The sequence below is a fragment of the Pristiophorus japonicus genome, chromosome 2 (assembly GCF_044704955.1).
Source record: "Pristiophorus japonicus isolate sPriJap1 chromosome 2, sPriJap1.hap1, whole genome shotgun sequence".
Lineage (NCBI taxonomy): Eukaryota > Metazoa > Chordata > Chondrichthyes > Pristiophoridae > Pristiophorus > Pristiophorus japonicus.
Window position 1 is genome coordinate 7,854,745 of NC_091978.1, and position 23,646 is coordinate 7,878,390.

Genomic DNA, 23,646 nt, shown 5'->3' on the forward strand with positions numbered 1-23,646 from the left:
AATTAGCAATCTTGTTGTGCGAGGCCCCTAGGGGAAGAGTGACCATAATATGGTAGAATTCTTTATTAAGATGGGGAGTGACACAGTTAATTCAGAGACTAGGGTCCTGAACTTAAGGAAAGATAACTTCGATGGTATGAGATGCAAATGGCTAGAATAGACTGGCGAATGATACTTAAAGGGTTGACGGTGGATAGGCAATGGCAAACATTTAAAGATCACATGGATGAACTACAACAATTGTACATCCCTGTCTGGAGTAAAAATAAAACGGGGAAGGTGGCTCAAACGTGGCTACCAAGAGAAATTAGGGATAGTGTTAAATTCAAGGAACAGGCATATAAATTGGCCAGAAAAAGCAGCAAACCTGAGGACTGGGAGAAATTTAGAATTCAGCAGAGGAGGACAAAAGATGTAATTAAGAGGGGTAAAATAGAGTATGAGATGGAGCTTGCCGGGAACATAAAAACTGACTGCAAAAGCTTCGATAAATATGTGAAGAGAAAAAGATTAGTGAAGACAAACGTAGGTCTCTTGCAGTCAGCTTCAGGTGAATTTATAATGGGGAACAAAGAAATGGCAGACCAATTGAACAAATACTTTGGTTCTGTCTTCACGAAGGAAGACACAAATAACCTTCCGGAAATACTAGGGGACCGAGGGTCTTGTGAGAAAGAGGAACTGAAGGAAATCCTTATTAGGCGGGAAATTGTGTTCGGGGTTGAAGGCCGATAAATCCCCGGGGCCTGATCGTCTGCATCCCAGAGTACTTAAGGAAGTGGCCCTAGAAATCGTGGATGCATTGGTGATCATTTTCCAACAGTCTATCGACTCTGGATCAGTTCCTATGGACTGGAGGGTAGCTAATGTAACACCAATTTTTAAAGAAGGAGGGAGAGAGAAAATGGGTAATTATAGACTGGTTAGCCTGACATCAGTCGTGGGGAAAATGTTGGAATCAATTATCAAAGATGAAATAGCAGCGCATTTGGAAAGCAGTGACAGGATTGGTCCAAGTAAGCATGGATTTATGAAAGGGAAATCATGCTTGACAAATCTTCTGGAATTTTTTGAGGATGTAACTAGCAGAGTGGACAAGGGAGAACCAGTGGATGTGGTGTATTTGGACTTTCAAAAGGCTTTTGACAAGGTCCCACACAAGAGATTGGTGTGCAAAATTAAAGCACATGTTATTGGGGGTAATATACTGACATGGATAGAGAACTGCTTGGCAGACAGGAAGCAGAGAGTCGGGATAAATGGGTCCTTTTCAGAATGGCAGGCAGTGACTAGTGGAGTGCCGCAGGGCTCAGTGCTGGGACCCCAGCTCTTGACAATATACATCAATAGTTTGGATGAAGGAATTGAATGTAATATCTCCAAGTTTGCAGATGACACTAAACTGGGTGGTGGTGTGAGCTGTGAGGGGGACGCTAGGAGGCTGCAGGGTGACTTGGACAGGTTAGGTGAGTGGGCAAATGCATGGCAGATGCAGTATAATGTGGATAAATGTGAGGTTATCCATTTTGGGGGCAAAAACACAAAGACAGAATATTATCTGAATGGTGACAGATTAGGAAAAGGGGAGGTGCAACGAGACCTGGGTGTCATGGTTCATCAGTCATTGGATGTTGGCATACAGCTCCAGAAGGTGGTGAAGAAGGCAAATGGTATGTTGGCCTTCATAGCTAGGGGATTTGAGTATAGGAGCAGGGAGGTCTTACTGCAGTTGTACAGGGCCTTGGTGAGGCCTCACCTGGAATATTTGTTTTTTTGTTTAGTTTTAGTCTCCTAATCTGAGGAAGGACGTTCTTGCTATTGAGGGAGTGCAGCGAAGGTTCCCCAGATTGATTCCTAGGATGGCAGGACTGTCATATGAGGAGAGACTGGGCCTGTACTCACTGGCGTTTCGAAGGATGAGAGGGGATCTCATAGAAACATATAAAATTCTGACGGGACTGGACAGGTTAGATGCAGGAAGACTATTCCTGATGTTGGGGAAGTCCAGAACCAGGGGACACAGTGTAAGGATAAGGTGTAAGCCATTTAGGACTGAGATGAGGAGAAACTTCTTCACTCAGAGAGTTGTTAACCTGTGGAAACCCCTACCGTAGAGAGTTGTTGATGCCAGTTCATTGGATATATTCATGAGGGAGTTAGATATAGCCCTTTTGGCTAAAGGGATCAAGCGGTATGGAGAGAAAGCAGGAAAGGGGTATTGAGGTGACTGATCAGCCATGATCTTATTGAATGGTGGTGCAGGCTCGAAGGGCTGAATGGCCTACTCCTGCACCTATTTTCTATGTTTCTTTGTCCTTTATTGCTAATGCCTGAATGAGGATCATACCTTGTGGCCTGCCTTTTATACTAAGCCTGGCACACCTGTACAGGTAATCTACAAGTCTCCCACTGAGATGCCCCCTGGTGGCATACCTTGTAATAGTACAAGCAATAACCATGTAGGATTACATGACATCACTCTCCCCCAAGTCTTTAGTGCAAATCACCTTCATGCATTGACTATGCTCTGGGCTTAGCTCTATCTGGTTGACTCTCGGAGGGTCGTTTCCATCTTGGGTGAGTCGGTGGTGTTTCGTTGGCAGTAGAAGTGCTGGTGGTTTCTGTTTGTGTGTCCATGATCACTCCATTCTCTCCATGCCCCCCCCCCACCCGCCCACATATAGATTATGCCGGTGGCTCATTACATTCATATACATTCAAATCCAGAAAAAAAAATTGCATTTACATCATTACATTTGTGGTACAGTTGTGAGGCAAGTACATTTGACTAGTGAGGTACATACTTGATATATACTTGGAATCAGTACTGGTGCATGAGGACAAACTAGTGCCAGAACTGCTGGATGGTGTCCAGGTAGTCTGGTGGCAGCGCGGTGCTCAGTGCTGGCAGTGGGAACCCGGTTGGCTCAAGTTGCCTTTGCCTTTGCTCCGAGCGTCGGGCAGGTTCACAGATGCCTGTGACCTCCCTGTCCTTTCCTTGCACCCCGGGTCACTGCTGCTCCCTGAGGGGCAGTCATCTGGCCGTGCACAGGGAACTGCTGACTCACTTGCCTGGGCGTTATTTGGTTTGGGATCCTGGCTGGTCCCGGTCCCATTTGGGAGAACCGTTGCGAGTGACCCTTCGTGCCCAGGTGTAGCCTTGGTGGCGATGGGGTCTGGGGGCTGTGCCTAAGCGCGGTTTGCTCTTTCAGCTCGTGGCGGTTGGTACCATCAGGTGCCTGAGAGGTGGAGCCGATCAGGGGCAGGGTATCGATACCGGTGCCATTGCCCTCCTGAGATCGCTTGCTCTGCGGCATGCATGTATTGGCTGCTTGTGGCCACACTCCATGGTGAATAACTCTTGTCCCAGGGACGCAAACTACTACATTGGGTAGCTCGTTGGAACGTTGTGCTCCCGATGGGTGTCTGCCCGCTGCATTGACTGCAGTTGAAACCCTACATCGCGCATCGTTTCCTTACATAGTGAATAGCCTGTAGCTCCGTCGCGATCGCACGACTTATCTTTGCTTATTGCATGTGCACAGTTCTGATCATCAATTGCACATTTTACATCCAACTCACAGTTGCTCTTACATTGATTGAGAGTGTGTAACTGTCCCTTTAAGTGTGGAGGGTTGCAGGCCTCCTTTATGAGAGCCTTGCTTGCTTTACCCCAATCCCCTTCTTCGTTTGGTGCCACGTGTTACTCAGTTAGTCCCCCCTCGGCGGACTCTGAGTTAAGGGACTCGGGGGCCTGTTCTCTCTTCCCTGAGAAGGTTCATGTTCTGCAGTCCAGCCTCTAAAAGGCGCCACTCTGTGCACCACCGCTTGTGTGCACAAGTGTTTCCTAACTTCACTACTGAAAGGTCTGGCTCTAATGTTTAGACTACGCCCCCTAGTCCTAGGCTCTCCAACCAGCAGAAATAGTTTCTCCGATCTACCCCATCAGTTCCCCTTAATATCTTGAAAACTTTGATCAAATCACCCCTTAAACTTCTAAATTCTAGAGAATACAACCCTACTTTGTGTAATCTCCCCTCGTAATTTAAACCCTGAAGTCCGGGTATCATTCTGATAAACCTACGCTGCACTCCCTCCAAGACCAATATATCCTTCCTACGATGTGGTGCCCAGAACTGCTCACAGTGCTCCAGGTGTGGTATAACCAGGGCTTTGTATCGCTGCGGCATAACTTTTAACCTTTTGTATTCTAGTCCTCCAGATATAAAGACCAATTCGATCCTTTATTGCAAGAGGGATAGAGTATAAAAGCAGAGAAGTCATGCTACAACTGTACAGGGTATTGGTGAGGCCACACCTGGAGTACTGCGTACAGTTTTGGTCTCCATATTTAAGGAAGGATATACTTGCATTGGAGGCTGTTCAGAGAAGGTTCACTAGGTTGATTCCTGAGATGAGGGGGTTGACTTATGAAGAAAGGTTGAGTAGGTTGAGACTATACACATTGGAGTTCATAAGAATCAGAGGTGATTTTATTGAAATTTATAAGATAATGAGGGGGCTTGACACAGTGGATGCAGAGAGGATATTTCCACTCATAGGGGAACCTAAAACTAGGGGACATAGTCTTAGAATAATGGGCCGCCCATTTAAAACTGAGACGAGGAGGAATTTCTCAGAGGGTTGTAAATCTGTGGAATTCTCTGCCCCAGAAAGCTGTGGAGGCTGGGTCATTGAATATATTTAAGGCAGAGATAGACAGATATTTGATCGATAATGGAGTAAAGGGTTATGGGGAGCGGGCAGGGAAGTGGAGCTGAGTCCATGATTTTATTGAATGGCGGAGCAAGCTCGAGGGGCCAAATGGCTTACTCCTGCTCCTAGTTCTTGTGTCCTTATGTCCTGAGGAATTGCATTTTTACCAAATTCTTCTTCTTCCAGGTCAGGGTGCGTGTGGTCGAAGGCCGTCAGCTCCCTGGCGTCAACATCAGACCTGTTGTTAAGGTGACGGTTGCTGGGCAGACTAAGACAACACGGATTCGCAAGGGCAATAACCCATTCTTTGATGAGGTAAGAGTGTGTGAAGCCCTTTCCTTCCCCTCCGCACCGATGGTGCGGATTGAGTGTGTTTGGAAAGGGGACAGATAACAGAGCAAGGTTGGAACATGAAAAGCTCGTTGCCTCTGTCAAATCCTTCCTGTCCAGAGACGGTAGAAAGAAAGAAAGAAGTTGGCATTTATCTAGCGCCTTTCATGATCACAGGACGTCCCAAAACGATTCATAGTGAGTGAAGTACTTTTGGAGTGTAGTCACTGTTGTAATGAAGGAAACCCAGCAGCCAATTTGCGCACAGCAAGCTCCCACAAACAGCAATGTGATAATGACCAGACAATCTGTTTTTTTTCTTATGTTGATTGAGGGATAAATATTCGAACCAAGACACCGGGATAACTCCCTTGCCGTGGGATCTTTTACGTCCACCTGAGAGGGCAGACGGGGCCTCGGTTTAACGTCTCATCCGAAAGACGGCACCTCCGACAGTGCGGCACTTCCTCAGCACTGCACTGGGAGAGCCAGCTTAGATTTTGTGCTCAAGGCTCTGGGGTGGGATTTGAACCCACAACTTTACAACCGAAATTTGAGGGTGCTACCCACACATCCCTCAATCAACGTCACTAAACAGATGGTCTGGTCATTATCACGTTGCTGTTTGTGGGAGCTTGTTGTGTGCAAATTGTTGTTTCCCACATTACAACAGTGACTATGTTCCAAAAGTACTTCATTGGCTGTAAAGTGCTTTGCGACGTACTGTGGTTGTGAAAGTTGCTATGTTGGCATTCACCCGCCAAAGACTCCGAATTATATTTACCTGCCTCTTCCCATATTCCTTCATTGCCTTGTCCTGCATCCGCCTTGCCAATCTAATCTTGAATGTCGATTTGGTTTCTGTTTCAACCACCAACCCTGGAAGTGACTCCCACAGCCTCAAAGCTCTCAACATATCAGTTTAAGTGAATGCATCAGTGTTCAAATCATACTCCTGTATAATCATTCACTTCCAAGCAATCACAAACATATTTCTATTTCTCTCTCTGTTGTTATACAGACATTTTTCTTCAACTTCTACGACACTCCTGCTGATCTCTTCGATGAGCCGATATTCATCATGGTGAGTCCGTGAGTGTATCTAACCCGTGCTGTACCTGCCCTGGGAGTGTTTGATGGGACAGTGTAGAGGGAGCTTTACTCTGTATCTAACCCGTGCTGTACCTGCCCTGGCATTGTTTGATGGGACAGTGTAGAGGGAGCTTTACTCTGTATCTAACCCCATGCTGTACCTGCCTGGGAGTGTTTGATGGGACAGTGTAGTGGGAGCTTTACTCTGTATCTAACCCCGTGCTGTACCTGCCCTGGGTGTGTTTGATGGGACAGTGTAGAGGGAGCTTTACTCTGTATCTAACCCCGTGCTGTACCTGCCCTGGGAGTGTGTGATGGGACAGTGTAGAGGGAGCTTTACTCTGCATCTAACCCGTGCTGTACCTGCCCTGGGAGTGGGTGGTGGGAGTGTTTGATGGGACAGTGTGGAGGTCGCTTTAGGAACATTAGGAACAGGAGGAGGCTATTCAGCCCTTTGGTCTGTTCCGCCTTTAAATTAAATCATGGCTGTTCTGTACCATTTTCCATCCTTTGCTCCATATCCTTACCCTAACAAAATGACTGATCGCAGTCTTGAAAGCTCCAATTGACTCCCAGCATGCGCAGCCGTTTTGGCGGGAGATTTTCAGATTTTCAGCACCCTTGTCCCCTCATTCTTGTCTCCCCCATCAGGGGAAATATCCTCTCTGTATCCACCTTGTCGAGCCCCCTCATTATCTTATAAGTTTCGATAAGATCACCTCTCATTCTTCTGAATTCCAATGTGTATAGGCCCAACCTCCTCAACCTTTCCTCATAAGACAACTCCCTCATCTCCGGAATCAACCTAGTGAACCTTCTCTGAACAGCCTCCAATGCAAATATATCTTTCCTTAAATACGGAGACCAAAACTGCACACAGTACTGCAGGTGTGGCCTCACCAATACCCTGTATAGCTGTAGCAGGACTTCTCTGCATTCCAACCTCCTTGAGATCAAGGCCTCCATTGCATTCGCCCTTTTGATTGCTTTTTGTACCAGTGCACCTAGTTTTTGATGATTTGTGTTTTCGAACGTCCAAATCTCTTTGCCCAGCTCCATTTCCTAGTTTCTAATCATTTAGAAAATATTCCGATTGTTCTTTCTTGGGTCCACAGTGGATGACCTCAAACTTGCCCACTCTATTGCCACATTTTTTTCCCCAGGCACTTGATCTGTTTATGTCCTTTTGAGAACATCAGAACATAAGAAATAGGAGCAGGAGTAGACCATACGGCCTCTCGAGCCTGCTCCGCCATTTAATACGATCTGGCTGATCCGATCATGGACTCAGCTCCACTTTCCTGCCCGCTCCCCACAACCCCGTATTCCCTTATCGGTTAAGAAACTGTCTATCTCTGTCTTAAATTTATTCAATGTCCCAGCTTCCACAGCTCTCTGAGGCAGCAAATTCCACAGATTTACAACCCTCTGAGAGAAGAAATTCCTCCTCATCTCAGTGGTAAATGGGCGGCCCCTTATTCTAAGATCATGCCCTCTAGTTCTAGTCTCCCCCATCAGTGGAAACATCCTCTCTGCATCCACCTTGTCAAGCCCCCTCATAATCTTATAAGTTTCATAGAAACATAGAAAATAGGTGCAGGAGTAGGCCATTTGGCCCTTCGAGCCTGCACCACCATTCAATAAGATCATTCCCTCAGTATCCCTTTCCTGCTTTCTCTCCATACCCCTTGATCCCGTTAGCCATATCGAACTCCCTCTTGAATATATCCAATGAACTGGCATCAACAACTCTCTGCAGCAGGGAATTCCACAGGTTAATAACTCTCTGAGTGAAGAAGTTTCTCCTCATCTCAGTCCTAAATGGCCTACCTCTTATCCTAAGACTGTGTCCACTGGTTCTGGACATCCCCAACATCAGGAACATTCTACCCGCATCTAACCTGTCCCGTCCTGTCAGAATCTTATATGTTTCTATGAGATCCCCTCTCACCCTTCTAAACTCCAGTGTATAAAGGCCCAGTTGATCCAGTCTCTCCTCATATGTCAGTCCAGCCATCCCTGGAATCAGTCTGGTAAACCTTCGCTGCACTCCCTCAATAGCAAGAACGTTCTTCCTCTGATTAGGAGACCAAAACTGAACACAATATTCCAGGTGAGGTCTCACCAAGGCCCCATATAGCTACAGTAAGACCTCCCTGCTCCTATATTCAAATCCCCTAGCGATGAAGGCCAGCATACCATTTGCCTTCTTCACCGCCTGCTGTACCTGCATGCCCACTTTCAGTGACTGATGAACCATGACACCCAGGTCTCGTTGCACCTCCCCTTTTCCTAATCTGCCGTCATTCAGATAATATTCTGTCTTCGCGTTTTTGCCCCCAAAGTGGATAACCTCACATTTATCCACACTACACTGCATCTGCCATGCATTTGCCCACTCACCTAACCTGTCCAAGTCACCCTGCAGCCTCCTAGCGTCCCCCTCACAGCTCACACCACCACCCAATTTAGTGTGATCTGCAAACTTGGAGATATTACACTCAATTCCTTCATCCAAATCATTGATGTATATTGTAAAGAGCTGGTAATTAGATCACCTCTCATTCTTCTGAATTCCAATGAGTAGAGGCCCAGCCTACTCAATCTTTGCTCATAAGTCAACCCCCTCATTTCCGGAATCAACCTAGTGAACCTTCTCTGAACTGCCTCCAAAGCAAGTATATCCTTTCATAAATATGGAAACCAAAACTGCACGCAATATTTCAGGTGTGGCCTCATATAATTGTAGCAAGACTTCCCTGATTTTATACGCCATCCCCTTTGCAATAAAGGCCAAGATTCCATTGGCCTTCCTGATCACTTGCTGTGCCTGCAAACTTACCTTTTGCGTTTCAGGCACAAGTACCCCCAGGTCCCTTTACTGCGGCACTTTGCAATCTTTCTCCATGTAAATGATAACTTGCTCTTTGATTTTTTTCTGCCAAAGTGCATGACCTCACACTTTCCAACATTGTACTCCATCTGTCTATGTCCTTTTGCAGATTTTTTGTGTCTTCCTCACACGTTGCTTTTCCTCCCATCTTTGTATCGCACCCTACTAAAGCGGGTTCGACATAATGGGGGACAAATCTGTCTGGGATGGTGGCGCGGAAATGGGGTCTAGCGAATGGGGTTAAGCTTCCTTTTCCAGTGAAGTAAATATATGAACCGATCTCGAGCTCCTGCACCGATATCTCTCTCCCTGGGCAGCACGGCATTTCACCACCGGCTGATTACTTCCTTTTCTACGACATTTGTGACAATGGTTCTTTTCTCCCGAGAATTATTTTTGGGATTTTGTTTCCATTCTGCAGGCTTACAACGCTCACTCCCTGCGCATGGACTCGGTGATTGGCGAGTTCAAGGTGAGTCGAAGGTGGAAATTCCTGAGAGAATTTGAAAATGCGAATGTTCTGATATTAATTTGTTGTCCTTGCGTTGCAGTTGGATATTGGGACCGTTTACGCTGAGCCAAGTAAGTGTCGTCTGACGAATGCTACATCCTGATTTCGATTCTGCAACCTCCTCCCTGAACCTCCACCATCGCCCCACCCCCGTAACCTTCCCCCACCGCCCCTCCCCCTCCTCCCTCCCCCACCACCTCTCCACCTTCCTCTCCTCCTGTAACACGCTCCTTAAAGCCTACCTCATTGATCCAGCCTTCGGCCACCTGCTCTAATATCGCATTCTTTGTCTCGGTGCTAAATATTAGAAAGAACGAAATACTTGCGTTTATCTCACCACCTTTCACGACATCAGGACTTTACAGCCAATGAAGTACTTTTTGAAGCATCATCATCATAGGCAGTCCCTCGAAATCGAGGAAGACTTGCATCCACTCCAAAAGTGAGTTCTCAGGTGACTGAACAGTCCAATACGGGAATTACAGTCTCTGTCACAGGTGGGACAGACAGTGGTTGAAGGAAAGGGTGGGTGGGACTGGTTTGTCACACGCTCCTTCCGCTGCCTGCGCTTGATTTCTGCATGCTCTCGGCGACGCGACTCGAGGTGCTCAGCGCCCTCCCGGATGCACTTCCTCCACTTAGGGCGGTCTTTGGCCTGGGACTCCCAGGTGTCGGTGGGGATGTCGCACTTTATCAGGGAAGCTTTGAGGGTGTCCTTGAAACGTTTCCTCTGCCCATCTGGGGCTCGCTTGCCGTGGAGGTGTTCTGAGTAGAGCGCTTGATTTGGAATACTTGTGTCGGGCATGCAAACAATGTGGCTCCGCCCAACATAGATGGTCGAGTGTGGTCAGTGCTTCAATGCTGGGGATGTTGACCTGGACGAGGACGCTAATGCTGGTGCGTCTGTCCTCCCAGGTGATTTGCAGGATCTTGTGGAGACATCATTGGTGGTATTGCTCCAGCGATTTGAAGTGTAGTCACTGTTGTAATGTAGAAACACGACAGCCAATTTGTGCACAGACAGCAATGTGATAATGACAAGATCATCTGTCTTTGTTATGTTGATTGAGGGATAAATATTGGCCCAGGGCATTTGTGCACGAATTGGCTGCTGCGTTTCCTACATTACAGTAACTACACTTTAAAAGCACTTCATCAGCTGTAAAGCAATTTGAGACGTCATGAGATTGTGAAAGGCGCGATATAAATGGAAGTCACTTTCATTTTATGAACCCCTCTCTCAGTCACCCTTTTTTCACCGACCTGTTTCTCTTTGCAGGGCATGCTTTTCTCAGGAAGTGGCTCCTTCTTGCTGACCCCGATGACCTGGCTGCTGGGGCCAAAGGTTACCTGAAGGTCAACCTCGTGGTGTTGGGAACTGGTGACGAAGCCCCTGTGAGTTAGCGCATTTCCTTCTCATCGAAAGTGAACTGTTGATATATTTGTCGCTCTCAGAGCCGCGTTTACCCAGTGTCTGGGAGCGTGCTGGTTGTGCTAGTCTCGTGGTTCTGGGCCTGGAGCAACCATCCGGAGGTTGTGCCGTTCAAATCCCAGTAGGGCGAGTTACGGAATGGTCTTCAAATAATCTCTGGCCCCAGAAAACTGAACCTGAAAGCTGTGTGGCCCGTTAATAAAACCCAACTGGTTCACCACTGGGAGAAATTTAGAACGAACAGAGGAGGACTAAGGGTTTAATTAAGAGGGGGGAAATAGAGTACGAGAGGAAGCTAGCAGGGAACATAAAAACTGACTGCAAAAGCTTCTATAAATATGTGAAGAGAAAAAGATTAGTGAAGACAAATATAGGTCTCTTGCAGTCAGATTCAGGTGAATTTATAATGGGGAACAAAGAAATGGCAGACCTATTGAACCAATACTTCAGTTCTGTCTTCACGAAGGAAGACACAAATAACCTTCCGAATGTACGAGGGGACAGTGGGTCTAGTGAGAAGGAGGAACTGAAGGATATCCTTTTTAGGCGGGAAATTGTGTTCAGGAAATTGATGGGATTGAAGGCCAATAAATCCCCGGGGCCTGATAGTCTGCATCCCAGAGTACTTGAGGAAGTGGCCCTAGAAATAGTGGATGCATTGGTGATCATTTTCCAACAGTCAATTGACTCTGGATCAGTTCCTATGGACTGGAGGGTAGCTAATGTAACACCACTTTTTAAAAAAGGAGGGAGAGAGAAAACAGGTAATTATAGACCGGTTAGCCTGACATCAGTAGTGGGGAAAATGTTGGAATCAATTATTAACATAGAAACATAGAAACATAGAAAATAGGTGCAGGAGTAGGTCATTCAGCCCTTCGAGCCTGCACCGCCATTCAATAAGATCATGGCTGATCATTCCTTCAGTACCCCTTTCCTGCTGTCTCTCCATTCCCCTTGATCCCCTTAACCGTAAGGGCCATATCTAACACCCTCTTGAATATATCCAATGAACTGGCATCAACAACTCTCTGCGGCAGGGAATTCCACAGGTCACCAACTCTCTGAGTGAAGAAGTTTCTCCTCATCTTAGTCCTAAATGGCCTACCCCTTATCCTAAGACTATGTCCTTGGTTCTGGACTTCCCCAACAACGAGAATATTCTTCCCGCATCTAACCTGTCCAGTCCCGTCAGAATCCTGTATGTTTCCATGAAATCCCCTCTCATCCTTCTAAACGCCAGTGAATAAAGGCCCAGTTGATCCAGTCTCTCCTCATATGACAGACCAGCCATCCCTGGAATCAGTCTGGTGAACCTTCGCTGCACTCCCTCAATAGCAAGAACGTCCTTCCTCAGACTAGAAGACCAAAACTGAACACAATATTCCATGTGAGGCCTCACCAAGGCCCTGTACAACTGCAGTAAGACCTCCCTGCTCCTATATTCAAATCCCCTCGCTATGAAAGCCAACATACCATTTGCCTTCTTTACCACCTGCTGTAGCAGCATGCCCACTTTCAGTGACTGATGAACCATGAAACATAGAAAATAGGTGCAGGAGCAGGCCACTCGGCCCCTCCAGCCCGCACCGCCACTCAACGAGTCCACGGCCGAACACGCAACCCCAGCACCCCACCCCCGCCCCATTAAAGATGAAATAGCAGCGCTTTTGGAAAGCAGTGACAGGATCGCACCAAGTCAGCATGGATTTATGAAAGGGAAATCATGCTTGACGAATCTTCTAGAATTTTTTGAGGATGTAACTAGTAGAGTGGACAAGGGAGAACCAGTGGATGTGGTGTATTTGGACTTTCAAAAGGCTTTTGACAAGGTCTCGCACAAGAGATTGGTGTGCAAAATCAAAGTGCATGGTATTGGGGATAATGTACTGATGTGGATAGAGAACTGGTTGGCAGACAAGAAGCAAAGAGTTGGGATAAACGGGTCCTTTTCAGAATGGCAGGCAGTGACTAGTGGAGTGCCGCAGGGCTCAGTGCTGGGACCCCAGCTCTTTACAATATACATTAACGATTTAGATGAAGGAATAGAGTGTAATATCTCCAAGTTTGCAGATGACACTAAACTGGGTGGCGGTGTGAGCTGTGAGGAGGACGCTAAGAGGCTGCACGGTGCAGCTGTGAGACCTCCTTATATACAGGTGCTCCCAAGGGATTGTGGGATCCCCTTTGGACTCCAGGGGATAAGCCCTCTGGTGGTTAGACATGGTAATTACAGGTTTACACTATGGATATGTACAGATGACATATTTCACGTGCAGGTGACGTGCTATAGATGTGTACGTCCGATGTGTTGCATGTATACACACGTACTAAAAGCAGTATATTCCTTGTCCGGCAGATCGAGAAGAAAGACTATGCTGAAGATAAGGAGGACATTGAGGGGAACTTGCTGCGGCCCAATGGTGTTGCTCTGAGAGGCGCCTACTTCACACTGAAGATTTACCGGGCAGAAGACCTCCCACAGAGTACGTGCCACCCGTCTCACGCGGACTCAGCCCGGAGCTGGGAATCTGAGAGCGCAATCTGAAAAACAACGTTCTTTTGCTGCACCACCTCTGTTCCCGGGAGGCTCGCACCCCCCCCCCCCCCCCGCTGGGGTGGGGACTTGTAGTTTTTAATTACTTGGCAGCTTTTTGCCGCTTTGCTAATTATCGCAATTCAACTATTCTCAGGGTTTATATTTAATTCAAACCAGGAGATTCTTGTTCAGATTATAACAAATGCTTTTAATACCGGTATATCGAGGGCACGATCTTAGAATAAGGGGCCGCCCATTTAAAACTGAGATGAGGAGGAATTTCTTCTCTCAGAGTGTTGTAAATCTGTGGAATCCACTGTCCCAGAGAGCTGTGGAGGCCGGGTCATTGAATATATTTAAGACAGAGATAGACAGTTTCTTAATCGATAAGGGGATAAGGGGTTATGCGGAGCGGGCGGGGAAGTGGAGCTGAGTCCATGATCGGATCAGCCATGACCTTATTGAATGGCGGAGCAGGCTCAAGGAGCCGTATGGCCTACTCCTGCTCCTATTTCTTATGTTCTTATGTAAAAACCAACAGAGATTTATCAAGTAAAAGTAATACTTAACAAATTATAGTCACAGCCTGAATCTTAATTCGAACTTCTAACACCTGTCAATAGGTGATATCTTACAGGCTCCTCTTGCTGGGATGGGGGCACCATGTCGTGGGGGATGGGGGCTCCACATGGGGGTACAGGTCTCCATATGGGGGTACAGGGCTCCACATGGGGGGTACAAGGCTCCACATGGGGGGTACAGGGCTCCACATGGGGGGTACAGAGCTCCACATGGGGGTTCAGGGCTCCACATGGGGGGTACAGGGCTCCACAGGGGGGTACAGGGCTCCACATGGGGGTCAAGGGCTCCACATGGGGGGTACAGAGCTCCACATGGGGGGTACAGAGCTCCACATGGGGAGTACAGGGCTGCACATGGGGGGGGACAGGGCACCACATAGGGGTCAAGGGCTCCACATAGGGGTCAAGGGCTCCACATGGGGGTTCAGGGCTCCACATGGGGGTACAGGACTCCACATGGGGGTACAGGGCTCCACATGGGAGTACAGGGCTCCACATGGGGGGTACAGGACTCCACATGGGGGTACAGGGCTCCACATGGGGGTACAGGGCTCCACATGGGGGGTTCAGGGCTCCACATGGGGGGTACAGGGCTCCACATGGGGGTACAGGGCTCCACATGTGGGGGGTTCAGGGCTCCACATGTGGGGGGTTCAGGGCCCCACATGGGGGGTACAGGGCTCCACATGGGGGGTACAGGGCTCCACATGTGGGGGTTCAGGGCTCCACATGGGGGTACAGGGCTCCACATGGGGGGTACAGGGCTCCACATGTGTGGGGTTCAGGGCTCCACATGTGGGGGGTTCAGGGCTCCACATGGGGGGTACAGGACTCCACATGGGGGTACAGGGCTCCACATGGGGGTACAGGGCTGCACATGGGGAGTACAGGGCTCCACATGGGGGTCAAGGGCTCCACATGGGGGTACAGGGCTCCACATGGGGGTCAAGGACTCCACATGGGGGGTACAGGGCTGCACATGGGGGGTACAGCACTCCACATGGGGGTCAAGGACTGCACATGGAGGGTACAGAGCTCCATATGGGGGGACAGGGCTCTACATGGGGGTACAGGGCTCTACATGGGGGGTACAGGGCTGCACATTGGGGGTACAGGGCTGCACATGGGGGGTACAGGGCTCTACATGGGGGTCAAGGGCTCCACATGGGGGTCAAGGGCTCCACATGGGGGCCAAGGGCTCCACATGGGGGTCAAGGGCTCCACATGAGGGGTACAAGGCTGCACATGGGGGTCAAGGGCTCCACATGTAGGGGGTGCAGGGCTGCACATGGGGGTCAAGGGCTCCACATGGGGTTCAAGGGCTCCACGTGGGGGTCAAGGGCTCCACATGGGGGTCAAGGGCTCCACATGTGGGGGTTCAGGGCTCCACATGGGAGGTACAGGGCTCCACATGGGGGGTACAGGGCTCCACATGGGGGGTACAGGGCTCCACATGGGGGGTACAGGGCTGCACATGGGGGGTACAGGGCTCCACATGGGGGTCAAGGGCTCCACATGGGGGTACAGGGCTCCACATGGGGGGTCAAGGACTCCACATGGGGGGGGTACAGGGCTGCACATGGGGGGTGCAGCACTCCACATGGGGGTCAAGGACTGCACATGGAGGGTACAGAGCTCCATATGGGGGGACAGGGCTCTACATGGGGGTACAGGGCTCTACATGGGGGGTACAGGGCTGCACATTGGGGGTACAGGGCTGCACATGGGGGGTACAGGGCTCTACATGGGGGTCAAGGGCTCCACATGGGGGTCAAGGGCTCCACATGGGGGCCAAGGGCTCCACATGGGGGTCAAGGGTTCCACATGAGGGGTACAAGGCTGCACATGGGGGTCAAGGGCTCCACATGTAGGGGGTGCAGGGCTGCACATGGGGGTCAAGGGCTCCACATGGGGTTCAAGGGCTCCACGTGGGGGTCAAGGGCTCCACATGGGGGTCAAGGACTCCACATGTGGGGGTTCAGGGCTCCACATGGGAGGTACAGGGCTCCACATGGGGGGTACAGGGCTCCACATGGGGGGTACAGGGCTCCACATGGAGGGTACAGGGCTCCACATGGGAGGTTCAGGGCTCCACATGGGGGGTACAGGGCTCCACATGGGGGGTACAGAGCTCCACATGGAGGGTACAGGGCTCCACATGGGACGTTCAGGGCTCCACACGGGGGGTACAGGGCTCCACATGGGGGGTACAGGGCTCCACATGTGGGGTTCAGGGCTCCACATGGGGGGTACAGGGATCCACATTGGGGGTTCAGGGCTCCACATGGGGGTTCAGGGCTCCACATGGGGGTACATGGCTCCACATGGAGGGTACAGGGCTCCACATGTGGGGGTTCAGGGCTCCACATGGGGGGTACAGGGCTCCACATGGGGGTTCAGGGCTCCACACGGAGGGTACAGGGCTCCACATGTGGGGTACAGGGCTCCACATATGGGGTACAGGGCTCCACATGTGGGGTTCAGGGCTCCACATGGGGGGCACAGGGCTCCACATGGGGGTTCAGGGCTCCACATGGGGGGTACAGGGCTCCACATGGGGGGTACAGGGCTCCACATATGGGGTACAGGGCTCCACATGGGGGTTCAGGGCTCCACATGGGAGGTTCAGGGCTCCACATGGGGGGTTCAGGGCTCCACACGGGGGTACAGGGCTCCACATGTGGGGTACAGGGCTCCACATGGGGGTTCAGGGCTCCACACGGGGGGTACAGGGCTCCACATTGGGGGTTCAGGGCTCCACATGGAGGGTACAGGGCTCCACATGTGGGGGTTCAGGGCTCCACATGGGGGGTACAGGGCTCCACATGGGGGTTCAGGGCTCCACACGGAGGGTACAGGGCTCCACATGTGGGGTACAGGGCTCCACATATAGGGTACAGGGCTCCACATGGGGGGTTCAGGGCTCCACATGGGGGGTACAGGGCTCCACATGGGGGTTCAGGGCTCCACATGGAGGGTACAGGGCTCCACATGTGGGGTACAGAGCTCCACATGGGGGTTCAGGGCTCCACACGGAGGGTACAGGGCTCCACACGGAGGGTACAGGGCTCCACATGTGGGGTACAGGTTTCCACATGGGGGGTTCAGGGCTCCACATGGGGGGTACAGGGCTCCACATGTGGGGTACAGGTTTCCACATGGGGGGTTCAGGGCTCCACACGGAGGGTACAGGGCTCCACATGTGGCGTACAGGTTTCCACATGGGGGGTTCAGGGCTCCACATGGGGGGTACAGGGCTCCACATGGGGGTTCAGGGCTCCACATGGAGGGTACAGGGCTCCACATGTGGGGTACAGAGCTCCACATGGGGGGTTCAGGGCTCCACTTGGGGGTCAAGGGCTCCACATGGTGATCGTTTGATGGGACAGTGCCGAGGGAACTTTACTCTGTATCTAAGCTGTGTGCTGTCTAAATGCTGACACAGAGTTTAGAAGGTAGAAAATGTTACCACATGGAGAAAAAAATAATATTAATGTTATTATGTCATCTTGCTCAGTGACTGAAACAGTCTCAGAATAAGGGGTCGGCCATTTAGGACTGATATGAGGAGAAACTTCTTCACTCAGAGGGTGGTGAATCTTTGGAATTCTCTGCCCCAGAGGGCTGTGGAGGCTGGGTCATTGAGTGTATTCAAGACAGGGATCGATATATTTTTGGATATTAAGGGAATCAAGGGATATGGAGATAGTGCAGGAAAGTTGAGTTGAGGTCGAAGATCAGCCATGATCTTATTGAATGGCGGAGCAGGCTCGAGGGGCCGAATGGCCCACTCCTGCTCCTAATTCTTATGTTCCTATGTTCTCCTCACTGGTGTTCTTACTCTCTCTGGTCGGGTAGTGGATGACGCTGTTCTCGACAGCGTGAAGCAGCTCTTTGGATTCGACAGCAACAAGAAGAATCTCGTCGACCCTTTTGTGGACGTGAGCTTCGCCGGGAAGACGGTGAGATGATACAGCACATTCCCTCGGGGCATGGGCATGATAGCCTAGCGGTTATGGGACTGGATTAACAATCCAACCATTGTGAGTTCAAACCACACGATGGCAAGTTCCAACTCGATGATCAGAGGATCATAGAATCGTACATCACAGAAGGAGGCCATTCGGCCCATCGAGCCTCCGCTCGCTCCTTCAAAGACCAACCCAGTTAATCCCACTCCCCCCACTCTTCCCCCATGTTGCTGAAATTGTTTTTCCTTCAAGTATTTATCCAATTCCTCTTTGAAGGCCACGATCGAACGCCGGAGCCAGATTCAATCAGGCCGTGCATTCCAGATCCTAACCACTCGCTGCGTAAAATGGTTTTTCCTCATGTCGCTTTTAGTTCTTCTGCCAATCGCCTTAAATCTGTGACCTCTGGTTCCCGACCCTTCCACCAATGGGAACAGTTTCTCTCTCTATCTACTCTGTCCAGACCCCTCATGATTTTGAACACCTCGATCAAATCCCCTCTCAACCTTCTCTGCTCCAAGGAGAACAACCCCAACTTCTCCAGTCTATCCACATAACTGAAGTCCCTCATCCCTGGAACCATTCTTGTAAATCTCCTCTGCACCCTCTCTAAGGCCTTCACATCCTTCCTAAAGTGCGATGCCCAGACTTGGACACAATACTCCAGTTAAGGCCAAACCAGTGTTTTATACAGGTTCATCATAACTTGCTTGGCTTTTGTACTTTTGTATGCCTCTATTTATATTTATAAATGATGTTTAGGCTATGGTAGCATAGTGGTTATCTAGTAATCCAGAGGCATGGGCAAACGATTTTGAGACGGGAGTTCAAATCCCACCACGGCAGCTGGGGAATTTAAATTCAGTTAATTAAATAAATCTGGAATAAAAAGCTAGTATCAGTGATGGTGACCATGAAACTACCGGATCGTCGTAAAAACCCATCTGGTTCACCAATGACCTTCAGGGAAGGAAATCTGCCGTCCTTACCCGGTCTGGGCCTACATGTGACTCCAGACCCACAGCAATGTGGTTGACTCTTAACTTCCCTCTGAAATCCACTCGAGGGCAATTAGAGATAAACAATAAATGTGGGCCTTGCCAGCGATGCCCACATCCCATGAATTAATATATTTAAACAAATGTGGGGCTTGTAGCAGGAAATAAATCACCACAAAAGCTGCCAGATTGTTATTTAAAAACCCCAACCGGTTCATTAGTGCCATCGCTCCCTGCTGTGTTCATTTAAAACTAGGGGCTGGTCAATAAATCCTGTAAAGAATTCAGTTGAGACCCCTTTGCTCTGTGGTGAGAGTATAAAACTCGCTACAGTGTTGTCTCAAATAAAGCAATGTGACTGAGTACTGTCGACTTGAGTAAGTGTGACCGTAGTCTCTTTATTCTGACTCCAGAGTGCTGGTACAGCATGGGAGGCCTGCTTATATACAGTGCTCCCAAGGGATGCTGGGATCCCTTGGGACTCACAACAGATGCGCCCTCTGGTGGTGGTAGAATGCTGGTTACAAGGTGTTGCATACGTAACAGCTACCACAGGGAGTGGTTGTGATGTAAGGCAGAGATGCATTTACCGGGGCTCTGGAGAGTTACGTGAGGAAGAAAGGAATAGGAGGATATGGTGATGGGGTGGGAGGAGGCTCGTGTGGAGCATAAACACCGGCACGGACCGGTTGGGCTGAATGGTCTGTTTCTGTGCTGTAAATTCTATCTAAGGACGAATAGGCAGGGCTACAGAGAAAGAGCAGCTGGAGTGGGACTAAGGAGAGCTCTGTGAACGAACCACGATGGGCCGAATGGCCTCCTGTGTATCATTCCAGGATTTTATGATTCAATGTCAGGTCTCAAATTACTCATACGAATTGGTATTCAGAAATTTTCTTTTCTGACTAACGTTACTTGAAATACAACAAAGGGTTCAGGGAAATGTGTTTCAAGTGGATCGCCCTGTTTAAAACGCTGGCACAGGTTGAACGGCTGAATTGGCTCCTATGCTGAAACGATCCTGCGGTTATCCCACACAACAGAGTGGGATAATACACAACAGAGGAATCCAGGGATATGGGGATCGGAAGGGGAAAGCAGAGGTGAGGGTCAGCCATGATCTGATCCTGGGGATGAGGGGGTTAACTTATGAGAAAAGGTTGAGTAGGTTGGGCCTCTACTCATTGGAATTCAGAAGCATGAGAGGTGATCTTATCGAAACGTATAAGGTTATGAGGGGGCTCGACAAGGTGGATGCAGAGAGGATGTTTCCACTGGTGGGGGAGACTAGAACTAGAGGGCATGATCTTAGAACAAGGGGCCGCCCATTTAAAACCGAGATGAGGAGGAATTTCTTCTCTCAGAGGGTTGTAAATCTGTGGAATTCGCTGCCTCAGAGAGCTGAAGAAGCTGGAACATTGAATAAATTTAAGACAAAGATAGACAGTTTCTTAACCAATAAGGGAATAAGGAGTTATGGGGAGTGGGCGGAGAAGTGGAGCTGAGTCCATGATCGGATCAGCCATGATCTTATTGAATGCGGAGCAAGCTCAAGGGGCCGTATGGCCTACTCCTGCTCCTATTTCTTATGTTCTTATATGCCCTGCTGTCTCTTTCAGGTCTGCAGTAAGATCATCGAGAAGAATGCTAACCCACAATGGAACCAGAGCCTTGTATTGCCAATCAGGGTAAGGAAGCATTCACTGTCGTGTCCAGGGTACATGTCTATCTGGAATATAACTGAGCACACCGCAGTGAGACAGTGTTGGGGAGTTAACTCAGGCATGGGAGTAAAAGCACAAATCATACAATGTTACCATGGCGATGAACCTGACTTGTGTATCCCACAGTATATCGACGGTCTTTGGTTATATGTGACTCCAGTCCTACACCGATGTGGTTGACTCTGAACTGCCCTCTGAAGTGGCCGAGCATACCATTCAGTTTTATCAAAGCGTTACAGAAGATAGCCCACCATGACCTTCTCAATGGACGGGTAATAAATACCGGGCTTGTTAGTGATGCCCACAAAGGAGTCATCATAGGCAGTCCCTCAAAATCGAGGAAGACTTGCTTCCACTCCAAAAGTGAGTTCTCAGGTGACTGAACAGTCCAATATGGGAATTACAGTCTCTGTCACAGGTGGGACAGACAGTGGTTGCAGGAAAGGGTGGGTGAGGAGTCTGGTTTGCCGCACGCTCCTTCCGCTGCCTGCGCTTGGTTTCTGCATGCCCTCGGTGACGAGACTCGAGGTGCTCAGCGCAATCCCGGAGGCTCTTCCTCCACTTAAGGCGGTCTTTGACCAGGGACTCCCAGGTGTCGGTGGGGATGTTGCACTTTATCAGGGAGACTTTGAGGGTGTCCTTGAAATGTTTCCTCTGCCCACCTGGGGCTCACTTGCCGTGTAGGAGTTCTGAGTAGAGCGCTTGCTTTGGGAGTCTCGTGTCGGGCATGTGGACAATGTGGCCAGCCCAGCGGAGCTGGTCGAGTGTGGTCAGTGCTTCGATGCTGGGGATGTTGACCTGATCGAGAACACTGACGCTGGTGCGTCTGTCCTTCCAGGGGATTTGCAGGATCTTGCGGAGACATCGTTGGTGGTATTTCTCCAGTGATTTGAGGTGTCTACTGTATATGGTTAATTCTCAATGTATATGACCTTCTCAATGAACGGGCAATAAATGCTGGGCTTGTTAGTGTGGGGTAGATAGCGCATATGGAAAACTCCCAAGTCTGCTCCATACCCCATTGTTTCCCCAATGAGTGTCTCCTCTATATCCCATTATACCCCAGTGAGTCTCCTCTATATACTGTGGCTCAGTGGGTAACACACTCTGGAGGTTGTGGGTCTGAAGGTTGTGGGTTCAAGGCCCACTCTAGAGACTTGAGCACATAAATCTAGGCTGACACTCCCAGTGCAGTGCTGAGGGAGTGCTGCACTGTCGAAGGTGCCATCTTTCAGATGAAATGTTTAAAACGAGGGCTCAGGTGGATGTAAAAGATCCCATGGCACTATTTTGAAAAAGAACAGGAGAGTTATCCCTGGTGTCTTGAGCCAATATTTATCCCTCAACCACCATAACAAAAGCAGATTATCTGATCATTATCGCATTGCTGTTTGTGGGAGCTGTGCAAAAGATTTCTGCCGCATTTCCCAGATTACAACAGTGACTACACTTCAAAATTACTTCATTGGCTGTAAAGCGTTTTGAGACGTCTGTTGGTCATGAAAGGCGCTATATAAATCCAAGTCTATTTTTTAATATCCCGTTGTTTCCGTGTGTGTCTCTATATCCCATTATTCCCCAGTGAGTCTCCTCTATATCCCATTGTTTTTGTGCGTGTCTCCTCTACATCCTGTTGTCCACAAGTGTATCATCTATATCCCATTGATCCCCAGTGTGTCTCCTCTATGTCCCACTCGTCTCCCAGCGTTCACAGTGAAATATGTGCTTTTATGGAGATGATAAAAAACGAGATTAATATCTGTTTTTTTTAACCAGTTTCCCTCCATGTGTGAGAAAATGAGAATCCGGGTCACGGACTGGTGAGTTATATTTAATTAATACAGCTCTTGCATTGCTGATGAGCAACATTCACAGTAAAGAGTAGAGTCCATGATAGGGGAGAGTGTACACGGGCTGTGGGTGGAGATTACATGGGTGGGGAGAGTCACTGATAGGGGAGAGTGTACACGGGCTGTGGGTGGAGATTACATGGGTGGGGAGAGTCACTGATAGGGGAGAGTGTACACGGGCTGTGGGTGGAGATTACATGGGTGGGGAGAGTCACTGATAGGGGAGAGTGTACACGGGCTGTGGGTGGAGATTACATGGGTGGGGAGAGTCACTGATAGGGGAGAGTATACACGGGCTGTGGGTGGAGATTACATGGGTGGGGAGAGTCACTGAAAGGGGAGAGTATACACGGGCTGTGGGTGGAGATTACATGGGTGGGGAGAGTCACTGATAGGGGAGAGTATACATGGGCTGTGGGAGGGGATTACATGGGTGGGGAGAGTCACTGATAGGGGAGAGTGTACACGGGCTGTGGGTGGAGATTACATGGGTGGGGAGAGTCACTGATAGGGGAGAGTGTACACGGGCTGTGGGTGGAGATTACATGGGTGGGGAGAGTCACTGATAGGGGAGAGTATACACGGGCTGTGGGTGGAGATTACATGGGTGGGGAGAGTCACTGATAGGGGAGAGTATACACGGGCTGTGGGTGGAGATTACATGGGTGGGGAGAGTCACTGATAGGGGAGAGTATACATGGGCTGTGGGTGGAGATTACATGGGTGGGGAGAGTCACTGATAGGGGAGAGTATACATGGGCTGTGGGTGGAGATTACATGGGTGGGGAGAGTCACTGATAGGGGAGAGTACACATGGACTGTGGGTGGAGATTACATGGGTGGGGAGAGTCACTGATAGGGGAGAGTACACATGGGCTGTGGGAGGGGATTAAATGGGTGGGGAGAGAAATATTTTGAATCAGTCTTTAAGGTAGAGGACACTATCAATATTCCAACAGTGGATAGATTGGAAAACTACAAATGTAACGCCCCTATTTAAAAAAGGAGG

At 49.5% G+C, this 23,646-nt stretch overlaps 1 protein-coding gene across 1 annotated transcript in view; it reads left to right on the forward strand.

Annotated features, from left to right (window-relative positions):
• Window positions 1-23,646, forward strand: part of LOC139228386 (dysferlin-like) — a 254,499-nt gene that overhangs the window by 172,263 nt on the left and 58,590 nt on the right. The window contains exons 7-15 of the mRNA XM_070859520.1: window positions 4,903-5,031; window positions 6,068-6,130; window positions 9,453-9,503; window positions 9,583-9,613; window positions 10,822-10,937; window positions 13,334-13,460; window positions 17,953-18,056; window positions 20,683-20,751; window positions 22,564-22,607. Of these exons, the coding sequence (XP_070715621.1) occupies window positions 4,903-5,031; window positions 6,068-6,130; window positions 9,453-9,503; window positions 9,583-9,613; window positions 10,822-10,937; window positions 13,334-13,460; window positions 17,953-18,056; window positions 20,683-20,751; window positions 22,564-22,607 (734 nt within the window). The remainder of the gene's footprint in view (window positions 1-4,902; window positions 5,032-6,067; window positions 6,131-9,452; window positions 9,504-9,582; window positions 9,614-10,821; window positions 10,938-13,333; window positions 13,461-17,952; window positions 18,057-20,682; window positions 20,752-22,563; window positions 22,608-23,646) is intronic.